This window comes from Typopeltis vanoorti, chromosome 4, assembly GCF_054136105.1.
Source record: "Typopeltis vanoorti isolate ZY-2024b chromosome 4, IOZ_Tvanoo_1.0, whole genome shotgun sequence".
NCBI classification, from domain to species: Eukaryota; Metazoa; Arthropoda; class Arachnida; order Uropygi; family Thelyphonidae; genus Typopeltis; species Typopeltis vanoorti.
Window position 1 is genome coordinate 40,724,124 of NC_143552.1, and position 14,789 is coordinate 40,738,912.

Here is a 14,789-nt window from a genome sequence, read left to right on the forward strand (position 1 = left end):
GAGAGACGATGGTAGATGTACCAGGGGACCCATTTCATCCCACATAAACAGTCCCCATCCGAGGATACCACCACCACCACCACCACCACCACCAGCCTGAACTGTACCCTGCTGGGATGAGGGATCCATCGCTTCATGTGCTTGGCGACGCACTCATACCCTGCCACCGGCATGTACAAACGTGTACCTCAACTCATCAGTCCAGGCGACCTTTTTCCATGCGTTGACGGTCCAATGACGGTGTTCCTGTGCCCATGCTAATCGTTGTGCCTTGTAACATGCAGTGAGCAGAGGTACCGTCAGGCAGTGGCTTCTGTACTCCATAGAGAGGAGATGGTTCTGGATGGTGTGGCTGCTCCCCTTCGTTGTTGTCCAGCATTGAATTGGCGAGTGATCTGAGGCACTGTGGCTCATCTATCTGCTGTTACCATCTGAGCTGTTGGCCGCGACAGCAAGATAATTCACCTGCCCACCACTCCCAAATTGTGGCCAAGTGGGTGGATGAACACTCCATGGACATAAGGAAGCTTGGCTGACCTCAATCCTATTGAACACATCTGGGTTGGTGTCGAGAGAGATATACGTGCCCTGAACCCTGCTCCAACCAATCTCCGTGCACAGTGGGAGGCTGTGCAGCAGTCATGGATCAGTTTGGCTCCCCCCCCCCCCCCCCCAACGCTTCCAGTGTCTTGTGGAGTCCATGACACGGTGCATCACTGCCATCATCAAGGCAAAAGGGGGTGCCACCCGCTACTAGGCAGGTTTCTCTAATTCAACTGCTCATGAGTGTATATATAACATAGGCTAAGTGGATAGCATCATCTCTTTAACCCCCGGGTTCAAATCTAAAGATTACAGGGATATTGTGAACGTCTGTTGAAATGGATGAATTTCATCACTCTGTTTAAGACAATGTACTGCTTACTGAATTCCTGAAGTGGCTTGAAAGAATATGCCATTTTTAGTCTCTAGAGTAATGTAACTGTGTTTTCATGTTATCTAATTCTTAGCACACTCATATACAATTTACTAATGTGCCATAGATATATAGTCCTTTTTTTAACTTCTGAGTCTTTGATGAGTTATTTTGTAACCATATTCTGTATTTGAATATCTTATCTTCGTTTGTAAATATATATAGATATTTATAAATACATATTTATGAATTTGATTTCATGATACTTTTTATCATTGGTTAAAACAAGAGAAATTTAAAAGACAAGTTGAAATACATAAATTTAACAAACAGGAAATTTTCTCGAATTATTTATGTGGCCTACTTGGGAGGCATGGAGTATAACAGATAAGTTTAATACCTTGCACTAGAGATAAATCTTCATGATTTTAATTGCTAATTATATTAATAAAGTGAATTTTTGTTTCCAGTTAGTAACAAAATCTGTGTTATCAAGTGGATTACACCGCATGCTTGAAACCTTCCATGATCTGTTGTTGTGGCCCTCCGAAAGGAGATGTTTGCATACAGTAGAGAGTTTAGAAACTGATTTGAAGAATGTTATCGATGCTAGTAAAAAATTAAAGGTAAAGTATTGAAAAAAAATTATAAAAATTAGAGCCTATTAAAATGTTTAAAGTTGATGGTAATAATGTTTTTATGTAGATATACAGTAATACCCCCACCTTATGATGATTTCAGTTATAACCAATGCCCATTTATATGATGCCATATTCACTCATATGGTGGTTCTAGTGACATGACACTGCCATGAGTTCACCTTATGCACAGTATTTGTGAACTCAGTTTATTTACAACTTTAAATGTTAAAGTTGTAAATACCAAGCTATTTTAAACCTGGTTTTACTCCATTTCCCAAGTAAGCAAACAGACAACAAGTCAAGTTTGCGCCTATAAGTCTAGCTGACCCTGCACGTAGTGCGAGACCAAGGCAACTCATGGTAAAAGTAGAATAAGCTCCGATCACTAATCTTAATATTTACCCTTAATGGAAAGCACATCTCCTGGAGGAGATGTATGATGCTTTGTATTAAAGGCAAGGGGCCACTACCCAGACCGGTTTCGACCTTTATTGAGGTCTCATCAGTGGGAGCCAGGCTAGAAATACCAAGATTTTAGTAATACAGAGCTTAAGTATTTTACCAGAACAAGTTACCATAAGGTGTTTAACCTTATTAAATATAAAAATCTCAGGAGGAGATATAAATATAATATATAGAAAGTATTTTACCTTGGGTATAATAAATGTTAAAGATACCAAGCTATTTTAAACCTGGTTTTACTCTATTTCCCTAGTAAGCAAACAGACAACAAGTCAAGTTTGCGCCTGCAAGTGTTGCAAGTCTAGCTGACCCTGCATGTAGTGCAAGACCAAGGCAACTCATGGTAAAAGTAGAATAAGCTCCGATCACTAATTGGCCTTTTATATTTTTTGACCTTTATTGAGGTCTCATTGCCTTTAATACAAGTGGCCCCTTGCCTTTAATACAAAGCATCATACATCTCCTCCAGGAGATGTGCTTTGCATTAAGGGTAAATATTAAGATTAGTGATCGGAGCTTATTTTACTTTTACCATGAGTTGCCTTGGTCTTGCACTACATGCAGGGTCAGCTAGACTTGCAACACTTGCAAGCGCAAACTTGACTTGTTGTCTGTTTGCTTACTTGGGAAATGGAGTAAAACCAGGTTTAAAATAGCTTGGTATCTTTAACATTTATTATACCCAAGATACAATACTTTCTATATATTATATTTACAACTTTGCTGCTTTCAATCTCTCTCTCTCTCTCTCAGTGATTTGTGAATTAAAACTTTTTATAACGATTACTTTAGGGATTTTAGAAATGAGTGAAGTTAGTTGGCCAGGATCAGGCAAAACTCAAGTTAATGACATGACAATGTACCACGCTGGAAGTAGTGAAAACAACCATCAAAACAAAGTTGGAATAATTTCATCCCCTACTCAGATAGGATGATGTTATTTAAACTGAAAGGTCAACCACTAGATATTAATCTTATACAGGTCTCTGCCCCTATTGCTGACAAGAATAATACCGAGATCGAAGAATTTTATGATCAGTTAAAAGAACTAATGAAAAACACAAAGTTTTGATATTGACATCGTCATTGTATTAACATCGTCATGGGTGATTTCAGTGCTAAATTTCTGAAAGGTAGAAGTGGAAATATAGTTGGCAGACATAGATTGGGAACAAGAAAGGAAAGAGGAGACCATCTTATTCAATTCTACCAAGAAGAGGAACTAATAATCACAAATGCATGGTTTAAGCTACCATTCTGAAAACTAAATACTTAAGGAATTGACAGCGTACACTAGAAATATAAATTAAATCAACTTTAGTATATGCTTTCCGATATTTTGGCAACGTCATGTTGCCATCTTCATGGGAACTTAAGATAAAGACACGTGCACGCAAGTACTACATAACAGCAAATGAGAAACGAAGCGAGGAAGCTACCGTTTTCCTAAAGTCCTGATGGTGTCCCCCCCTGGTGTGCTATATTAGGTGTTCTTGGCCCTTGGGCTGAAGTTCTTCTGATATATGTTTCTCAAATTTGGGGCAGACTCATGCAATTTGTTAAGGTTTGGCATGTTCCTAAGGGCTAAAGCTGATTCCATGAATAGTCTTTCATATTTGAACTTGCTGCGGTGTATTACTGTGGCTTTCTTCCACCTTATTCTGTGGCAAGTATCCAGAGGTGTAAGGTTTTCTATACTGGCTTTGAAGTGGGCTGAGTTTTTTATGTGTGATGGTGTGTTGCCAGTATAGTGTGAGAGCGCTTTGGCTAAATATTTAGCTAGTTCATAAGTGTGGGAATCAGTGCCATCCACTATTGGACATAATGGCATATTTTCTTTATGTATTTGAGGGAGCCCATATATATGGGGGGGGTCTAGAGTTATATGGTTTTAGTCTGTTAGTAATCTCCACAGGCCAAGAAGTGACCTTCTTAAGGAACCTATGAAGTTTTCTAATTTGTGAGTTGGTGGGATTGTATTCAATGGGGAGGTAAGTAGCTCGATCTAATAGTAAAGCCTTAAGCTTACCTGTGTAGTCATTATAATTGAGTACCACAGTGGCATTCCCCTTATCTGCTTTGGTGGTAACTATTTCTTTGTTTTTCTTCAATTCCTGTAGAGACTTGTATTCACTAATGAATATGTTGGTTTTTGGTGGTTTTGCTTTTGTTAGAACACAGGCTACATCCCATCTAATATCGTTGGCGATGTGGTTTGGAAGGTGGCGAATCCCGCGTTCAGTCTGGATCATTAATTCCTCGGCCGGTAATCGGAATATCAGAAAGTATATATTAAAGTTGATTTAATTTATATTTCTAGTGTACGCTGTCAATTCCTTAAGTATTTAGTTATCATGTTTAACCAGCGTATAAGCCTTCTACAAGAATTACCATTCTTAAGGCTATATACTTGGCGATAACCAGTGGATAATAATGCAAATATAGTCAGAAACCAATTTGATTACTTGCTAATTAATAAATGATTTCGAAGTTCCATAAAGAGTACAAAAACTTATCCTAGTGCAGATATTGCTTCTGATCATAACCTACGGTGACAGAGTTAAAACTTAGACTGAAAGCTATACTTAAGAAACATAAACAAAAAAGGTTTGATCTAGGAAAGTTAAAAAACCCAGAGGTAAGAAACAAATTGAGTCAAGATCTGAACCAAGAATGATGACATCATGAGGGTTGTTGAATCATGCAACAAATTAAAATCTTTGCATGCGTAGACTTCTGTGGCTAATTCGTTCAAAAGATATATTTCAGTGAATACACCACATTTTTTTATTATTCAGTTATATAAAACACTGAAATAATAGTTCCCAACAAGTTTCATGAATCGTAGGATTTACATCTTCAGGGGGTAAATAGTATAACTTAAAGTTTAAACTAGAGAATTAATAAATACAAATCATAACCGTCTGGCTATTCATAAAACTCAAATAACAGAATGCACATATATAACATTATTGACGTTGAACAATACTGGACGATGTCACGTGTTCTTGTTCTCATTCATACAATCCAAGCTCAGATTGAGGTAGATTTTTTATTAGAGCTGACCACACGTGATGGAGAATTAAACCTTGATTTTTATTGCATTGGGTTGGATTTTTGTAGCATATTAGCAGCTTCTTTAAATTTTCTTATATAACTGTTGTTTTCTATGTATGACATCGTCGTTTTTTGCCAGAGTATATCGTGTCCAGTGGAAGTGGGATGGAAAGCAAGACCCGTTTTTTTTTGTTCTCTTTTGTATTGTACGTCTTTTTGCTGCTCAGCCATGCGTATTTCTCCAGATCTTCCTGTCTGTCCTACGTAGCAAATCCCACAAGAGCAATGGATTTTGTAGACTCCTGGTTTTTTAAGAGGATGATGAGGTGAATGTAGGAATCTTGAGATTTTTTCCATAGGAAGGAAGGCTACTTTTATGTTGTGTTTGTTCATTAATTTGGCTAGCTTATCTGTAACATTTTTGATATAAGGACGTGAGATTGCGTTTTTGTAATCCTGTTTTATTATGTTGTTAGCTGGAGGCATTTTAAGGATTCTCTTGATGATTTTTGTTTCGTATCAATTCTGTTGGAGGATTTGTGTTAAGTATTTTAGTTCTTCATTACATCTTTCTTGTGTGCTGGAGATATTGTATGCTCTGTCTTGAAGAGTTTTAATTAAGCTTATTTTTTGTGAAGGATGGTGGTGTGAGGTTGCATTTAGAAATCTTCCAGTGTTTGTCGGCTTCCTATATACTGAGAAGGAGAGTTTACTTTCTTCATGAACTTCTAATAGAATATCCAGAAAAGGAAGTTTTTTATTTTTTTTTGTTCTAAAGTGAATTTTATGGTGTTGTGCAAATTGTTGAGATAAAATCTTTGAAATTGATAAGTTCATCTGTTGTTCCACTAAATATCATGAAAATATCGTCCACATAGCACAGCCATATTTTTGGTTTTTTATGGTAATTCTTAAGAGCATTGTTTTCAAATTTTTCCATAAATAGGTTTGCTAATACCGGTGATAATGATGAACCCATGGCCAGTCCTTCCTTCTTCCAATTTCATCAAGTTGGAAGTTGGTGAATCTCTTCTATCTACTATTGGTCATATACCTCACCAACATGTATTTCGCCAAGTTGGAAGTCAGTGAATCTCTTCCATCTACTATTGGTCATACACCTCACCAACATGTATTTCGCCAAGCTTGAAGTCGGTGATTCTCTTCCATCTACTATTGGTCATATACCTCACCAACATGATCTCACAACATATATGAAAAACATCTTCCTTCATAAAAAATAGTAAACATTTCATAGAAAAAGTGAAAGATATACATATGTCTTTGAATCTCTTCCATCTACTATTGGTCATACACCTCACCAACATGTATTTCGCCAAGCTTGAAGTCGATGATTCTCTTCCATCTACTATTGGTCATATACCTCACCAACATGATCTCACAACATATATGAAAAACATCTTCCTTCATAAAAAATAGTAAACATTTCATAGAAAAAGTGAAAGATATACATATTGGTCCAACAGACATCTTAGCAAGTCTCGACATTATCAGCTTGTTTACAAACATCCCGAGACAAGAAATTTTGAATCTCCTAGAAGACCTCTTCCCTCCGGACATCTTGAATCTTTTTAAACATTGTATAAATAATACTTTTTTCACCTATAAAGATAGAATCTGGGAACAAAAAGAAGGACTGGCCATGGGTTCATCATTATCACCGGTATTAGCGAACCTATTTATTGAAAAATTTAAAAACAATGCTCTTAAGAATTACCATAAAAAACCAAAAATATGGCTACACTATGTGGACAATATTTTCATCATATTCAATGGAACAACAGATGAACTTATCAATTTCAAAGATTATCTCAACAATTTGCACAACACCATAAAATTCACTTTAGAACAAAAAAATAAAAAATAAAAAACTTCCTTTTCTGGATATTCTGTTAGAAGTTAATGAAGAAAGTAAACTCTCCTTCTCAGTATATAGGAAGCCGACAAACACTGGAAGATTTCTAAATGCAACCTCACACCACCATCCTTCACAAAAAATAAGCTTAATTAAAACTCTTTGAGCAGAGCATACAATATCTCCAGCACACAAGAAAGATGTAATGAAGAATTAAAATACTTAACACAGATCCTCCAACAGAATGGATATGAAACAAAAACCATCAAGAGAATCCTTAAAATGCCTCCAGCTAACAACACAATAAAACAGGATTACAAAAACGCAATCTCACTTCCTTATATCAAAAATATTACAGATAAGCTAGCCAAATTAATGAACAGACACAACATAAAAGTAGCCTTCCTTCCTATGGAAAAAAATCTCAAGATTCCTACATTCACCAAAACCACCTCATCATCCTCTTAAAAAACCAGGAGTCTAAAAAATCCATTGCTCTTGCGGGATTTGCTACGTAGGACAGACAGGAAGATCTGGAGAGATACGCATGACTGAACACCAAAAAGACGTACAATACAAAAGAGAACAAAAAAACAGGTCTAGCTTTCCATACCACTTCCACTGGACATGATGTACTCTGGCAAATAAACGACGATGTCATACATAGAAAACAACAGTTATATAAGAAAATTTAAAGAAGCTGCTAATATGCTAAAAAACCTAACCCAATGCAATAAAAATCAAGGTTTAATTCTCCATCAAGTGTGGTCAGCTCTAATAAAAAAATCTACCTCAATCTGAGCTTGGATTGTATGAACAAGAACACGTGACACCATCCAGTATTGTTCAACGTCAATAACGTTATATATCTGCATTCTGTTATTTGAGTTTTATGAATAGCCAGATGGTTATGATTTGTATTTATTAACGCTCTTGTTTAAACTTTAAGTTATACTATTTACCCCCTGAAGATGTAAATCTTACAATTTACGAAACTTGTCAGGAACTATTATTTCAGTGTTTTATATAACTGAATAATAAAAAAATGTGGTGTAATCACCGAAATATATCTTTTAAATTAAAATCTGTCTTCATAGAGAAATGTACCAATGCCTTGTGTCCTGATAGAGCAGTTAAAAAGAAAGATTAGACAACTGATGAAATTCTCTCTTTCATAGATCAACGCAGATCATATAAAAATCATAGTCCAACAAAATATAAAGAGATTCAGAAAATTATTAAAGGCAAGATCAAAGAAGCAAAAGAAATCTGGATGAATGAAAAATTTAAAGAAATAGAAATTCTACAGGAAAGCATGACAGTTTTAATCTACACAAAAAGCTGAAAGAGACCTCAAGTATATTTAAGAAAAAACAACTATGTATTCAAACAAAAAGGGAGAAATAATATCCGAAAAGAATGGTTGAAATATGTAGAACTCTACTGATAACAGACAGAACCCAGAAAATACTTAATGAACAGACGAAGGTTCATGCATTCTAAGATCAGAGGTAGATTGTGCGCTGCTAAACTCAGCTAAAAATGGTAAAGCATTAGGCCCTGAGAGAATACCAACAGAAATAGAAGTTATTAGAAGGTAACAACATTACTATATTAGTAAAGCAATTTAATAAGATCTACAATACATGCATAATCCCTCAAGACTGGTTACAGTTGACCTTCTTCATGCTACATAAAAAAAGCAAATGCAAAACATGTAATGACTATAGAATGACCATCCTAATGAGTCATTCTCAAAATTTTCTGAAAATAATTCGAAAAAGAATATACAGAAGATGTGACAACACCATCAGTGATACCCAATTTGGGTATCACTGATCCTTTCTGTTCTCAAATTTTATTCCAAAAATGTAGTGACCAAAACAAGGAAGTATTCATTTGCTTCATCGACTTCGAGAAAGCATTTGACAAATTCAAACACACTAAAATGATTGCATTATTAAAAAAAATTGGATTAGACATCAGAATCATTGAAAACTTATATTTTAACCAAAAGGCATCTGTTCAAGAAGTCGATGATATTATTACAGACTCCCTTAACATCAAATGAGGAGTAAACCAATGATGTCTGCTGTCACCTCTCCTTTTTGACATATACTCAGATGCCATATTTCAGAAAATCTTAAAAGGAAGAGAGGAAGGGATTAATGTAGATGGTGAAATCATCAGTAATATCTGATATGCTGATGACATAGCTCTCCTGCCTGTATTTGAAGATCCTGACAATATTCAGGATCTGGAAAGACTTTTAATGGGATTATATTGATCAAGTGCATATAATAAACAACTATGTTATACCAACTAGTTTTGCCAACTAAGTCTGGCATCTTCAGGGGACATAACTGATGTACGGCACTAAAAAGTAAAAATCTGTTACAAACTATAATCAACCGATTCCAATTATATTAAACAAAGAACAGAGCCCGTACAATACATGCATAGAGCGTGCATGATATCACTTGTTGTTATTTAGAAATGTTCTATAGTTGGCACTATAATTCAGTTCTGGCGAGTTGAAAGATCTGATAAGGGTCTTCCAGATCATGGGCAAGATTAGTCCTTGGTTCCTCTTAAGGTTTTGTATACGGCAGACAACTGTTGTAGCCTCCTTAAAAATTCGGGAGCGGAAGTCCTCTTTCATGTAAGGAATTGTGCTTCTATCCCACTCTATGGTATGGTTTGTTCTTGAGAAATGAAAAGCTAAGCCCGATTTTTCTTATCTGTTATTATTGACGTCACCTATGTGTTCTTTTTGCCTAATTTCAAGGCTCCTTGAAGTTTGGCCAATGTAATTCAAGCCACACAAGCAGGATATGTTATAAACTCCAGCATATTTGAAGAAAGGATGGCTATCTTTTGGAGATCTTAAGAATTGTCTAATCATTTCTGTGGGTTTAAAGGCCACTCTTATTTTATGTGGTCTAAGGAGTCTAGCAATCTTATTGGAAACTGTCCCTAAGCATGGAATGACGATGGTAGAAATATAACGTATATCATCTTGTTGTCTTTGTCAGGGTTCAGAGAAAAGTATCTTGTGGACGAGTCTTCGAGGAAATCCATTCATGGTAAGGTTGATGGATATCAGGGATAGTTCTTCCTGGAGGTCTTGTTGATCTGTTGTAAGGAGAGAGGCATGGTTCTTCAACATGTGTACAATACTGAGTTTCTGAGAAATGTGGTGGCAGGAAGTGAAATGTAAATAACGTCCTGTATTGGTAGGTTTGCGGTAAACTGAGAGGTTGATACCACCATTCAGATGCTTCTTAATTAAAGTGCCCAGAAAGGATAATTGGTTATCTTTTTCAACTTCTAGAGTGAATTTGATTGTGTGGTATAGAGAGTTGATTTTGTTAAGAAAGTCGAACAGGTCCTTTTTTGTGTGTTCCAAACGATAAAGATATCGTCAACATATCTCCACCATACTGTGGGTTTAGGGTCTGTTTGAGTTAAGATTTTACTTTCAAAATCCTCCATAAAGAGATCAGCACAAGATGGAGAGAGGGGGCTACCCATTGCAAGGCCAGTCAGTTGCTGATATATGGTTTTATTCCATAAGAAAAAGTTTGATGTTAAACAATGACGGAACAGAGAAGTAATGTCTTGTGGGAGCAAACTTCCTAAAATGTTGATGACTTCCTCCACAGGGATGTTAGTAAATACAGATGTAACATCCAGGCTGACAAGTAAATCCGTATTGGAGATATGGATTTACTCGTCAACAAAAACAACAAGATGATATACGTTATATTTCTACCATCGTCATTCCATACTTAGGGACAGTTTCCAGTAAGATTGCTAGACTCCTTTAGACCACATAAAATAAGAGTGGCCTTTAAACCCACAGAAATGATTAGACAATTCTTAAGATCTCCGAAAGATAGCCATCCTTTCTCCAAATATGCTGGAGTTTATAACATATCCTGCTCGTGTGGCTTGAATTACATCGGCCAAACTTCAAGGAGGTGAGTGTCTTGCTTTTTTGGCTAGTTTGTCTGCTCTCTCATTGCCTTCAATATTTACATGGGCTGGTATCCATTGCAGTGTACAGTTCTTATTTTTCAAATTTAAAATTGTTAGATGTTCATTAATTTCCTGTGTGTTTTGTTTTTCCATTTTTAATGTTTCAAGTGCAGATTTTGAGACACTGTAGATGGTTATTCCTTCTGTAATGTTTATTACTGGATTAAAGAGAGAGAGAACTTTAGAGCTGCTTGTATGGCTGTTAATTCATGAGTGAAGTTTGAAGCTATTTTGCCAGCTGTAGATTTGATTTGCATTTCCTTGCCTCCAGGAAGAATTAATAAAACTCTTGCTCCTCGTTGACTGAGTGCTTCATCAGACGATCAGAGTGATCCATCAGTGTAGGCGATGACATGGTTTAGATTATTTAAGGGATATAGAGCGTCAAGTCCTTTTCTTTTATTTTGATGCTGTGAATCCTTTTTTGAACAAGGTTCTAGGAGATTTAAATTAATCATTGTGTTTTTTGGTGGTTTAGTGGGAAAGAGTGGCTCTTTGCTTATTTCGATAGACAAGTGCTCTAAGTCGATCTGTTTTCTAATTTCATGAACATATTGTAAAGTAGATGATCTCTTTAGTCTAGATTTTCCTGTCCAGGTGTCGAAAGTCATGAGTGAGATGTGATTCTGTTCTTGGCTCCTGATTCTGTTAGTGAATTTAAATGTGGAGAGTTTTCTTGTCTTCTAGTATGTGAGGCCACACCCTTGTTGAGTTTTTAAATTATTCATGGATGAGACTGCACTTATAATAATTTTTGCTGCTCTTGATTGTACTCTGTCAATTTTTTTTAGCTAGTAGAAGCTGGAGCCCAGATGGATGATGGTATATTCCATAGTGGGTTGTATGACTGCTGTTTACGTAGTTTTGAGTGTCATGTGTTTTGCACCCAACTTTGTTCTGCAAAGCCTTTTGATATTAAGCTTTTTGAGAGCTTTATTAGATATATTTGTAATATAAGTTGTAAATCTCAGTTCAGTATCTAGAGTTAGGCCTAAGTATTTTGGAGACATTGTGTTTCCTATTTTGGTATTATATATTTTGATCTGGGGGGGGGGGTTGATCTGTGCTGTGATGAGACCTGTATGCAGTTTGGTAGAAGTTGATCTTGTTATTTTCTAAGAACCAATTCATAAGTGTAGTATGTATTATTCTTTATTTATAAATTATTATTTGTTTAGTTTACAGAGAGAACTAGTCAAAGTTATTGGTCTGTAGCTTTTACAGTCACTTGGGTTTTTGTTATTAGATTTTAGTATGGGTACAATGACTGATGTTTTCCAGATTTTTGGCTGTTAACCTGTATTCCAGGAAGTGTTAAATATCTTCAGATGATATTTAACAAACAAACAAACAGATGGCAAATATGCTATCCAAACATTACTTTAGAATAATGTTTGGATAGCATGTTGAATGTTTATTTTTCACTTGGTCAGACTATAATAAATTTAGTTTAATCCTTTATCCAAGTGTGTGCAAACAAATTTTGCACCTGAAAGTATCTTCAGGACTGGGGTAAAGTGGTACAACACCGGGCAACTCCTTGCAAAGGTGGAGCAAGCTACCAACACTCCTATCTCAGTATCTCCCATAATGCAAAACACATCTCCTTGTGGATATGTATAACGTTATGCATTAAAAAAAAAAAAGCATCTTTCATCAGGACAGTGCATCTGCCCACAAAGGTATTTTGCCAATGGGAGAATTAAGGGATCTGCACTATGAATTGTTGGAACATCCACCCTATTCCCCAGATTTGGCTCCCTCGACTTCTATCTCTTCCCAAAACTAAAACTCTTCCTCACTCTTTTTCTTCAAATCAAGAGGTGATTGCAGCTGTACAGGGGTATTTTGCAGATCTTACTGAGAACCACTACAGGGATGGGATAATGGCGCTGGAGCATCAATTATTTTTCAAAAATATAAAATAAATTATTTTATATTTTTCAACATGATCTCCCTTAAGACTAATACAATAAATGTATTAGTCTTAAGGGAGATCATGTTGAAAAATATAAAATAATTTTAAAATTAGAAATTTGTTTTTTCATTGTTAGGCCAAGAACTTTTCAGACCACCCTCATATTTAAGCACAATTTTTAGTGAAGATGGCAGATTAAATATGGAAATAGACAACAGCCTTAGTAAAGCTGGTATGGTAGGAAGTAGGCTGAATAAATTTATATGGAATAAGAAAGAAATTGGTCAAAACATTAAATTAGCTGTATATAAGTTCATGTGCTGCTAGAGGGACTTGTGGTGTGTAGAGTTTGTTGAGGGCTCCTGATAAGATAAGTGTTATTTTAATTTAATTATTTCATTGATAATTTTGCTTGAATATTACATAGCTTTGTTTGCAGTTCGTATCTTAGTGTGTCTGTTTGTGTGTTTTTGGTGTTATTTCAATTATTAATTTGATAAGATATGATAGAAGTGTGCACATGGCTCTGGTAAGAAGGAAAATAATGGCGGCCAGTAATAATGGTTCACCATCTTTGTTCGATAATTGTAACATAAAGGAGATTATTCAATGTACTATCTGTGAGATGTATTCTTTGCGGAGAGCAGTTGGAGTCTGGTTACATGATGATAGTGGAGTGGAGTGAATGTGTGCAGAAAATGAGAAATTAAAGTGTGTTTCAGGTCGTGAGTGTGATATTTTTGTTGAATGTCAGAATGTAGAAAATAGCGATATAAGAAATTGCGAGGTTGTACCAGAGAGCTGTGAGGGTGGCTTTGAAAGTGAGAATGAATGTAATAATACAGAGCAAATGAATGGTTTAGCAGATAATAAAAAAGATGAGATAGATGTAATGAGCGAGATTGCACGGTTGAGCGGAGTGATACATAAGGCTTTGTATGTACAAATGTCTACCGAGTGTACCAGCCAATAAAAAAAAGTATGATAAGAAAAATAAGAGTATGATTGTGAACACAAACAAAATGAAGATGGAGATTCGTTACTACGAGGCGTGATAGTTGAGAGTTTGACAAAATCGTACCAACCTGATGCGACCATTAAGGATGTAAGTGAGTCTATTAGGGAGCAGAAGCAAAGGGTGAAAGAAATGATAGTGGTGGCAGGTACGAATGATTTGAAAGGAGATAAAATGAATATGATAGAGGACCTGAAGGAATTGTTTGAGGTAGCAAAAGAGAAGAGTGAGAGAGTTAGGATGGTTAGTCTGTTGCCGCGGTATGACGGTGAAGAGTTTAGGAGGAGGGCCATAATTGCTAATGACTATGCGCGGGTTATGCAGGATGAGTGGTGTGGAATTTGTGGACATGTGGAGCGAGTTCGATGGGCAAAAGGATCTATATAAGATGGATGGTTTGCATTTGAATGGATTCGGTGTAAGGAGACTTGAAAAATTGTTGAATGAAGTGGATGTGCAGAACCAGGGAAACTAGATTTATTAAGGGGGGGGAGTAGATATGCAGACCTTAGGGAGGCAGTTGAGTGTATGAATGAGTATAATATACCCAAGCGAATAAGGAGGACAACAAATCAGAATGGGATAGTTAGTATAAGGCATCAAAGTAGGGATGGGACTAAAGGGCTTCTGCAATTCAAGTATACTAATACTAGGAGTATTAGGAACAAGAAGGAAGAATTTTTGGCCTTGGTTGGCTCTTCCTGGCCACAGGTTATTGGCATTACTGAAACATGGCTGACTGAAGATGATATAGTTAGTGGGATTGAATGTGAGGGGTATAGTGTGTTCAGGAGTGACAGGGAGAATAAAATGGGAGGAGGAGTATTTTTGATGATAGCTGATGACCTTGCAGCCAAAGAGAA

At 36.2% G+C, this 14,789-nt stretch overlaps 1 protein-coding gene across 2 annotated transcripts in view; it reads left to right on the forward strand.

Annotated features, from left to right (window-relative positions):
* The window catches only part of HPS1 (Hermansky-Pudlak syndrome 1 protein), a 481,651-nt gene that overhangs the window by 319,352 nt on the left and 147,510 nt on the right, over window positions 1–14,789 (forward strand). For both annotated transcript variants that reach the window (XM_090391100.1, XM_090391101.1), the window contains exon 10: window positions 1,387–1,542. In XM_090391100.1, the coding sequence (XP_090247226.1) occupies window positions 1,387–1,542 (156 nt within the window). The remainder of the gene's footprint in view (window positions 1–1,386; window positions 1,543–14,789) is intronic.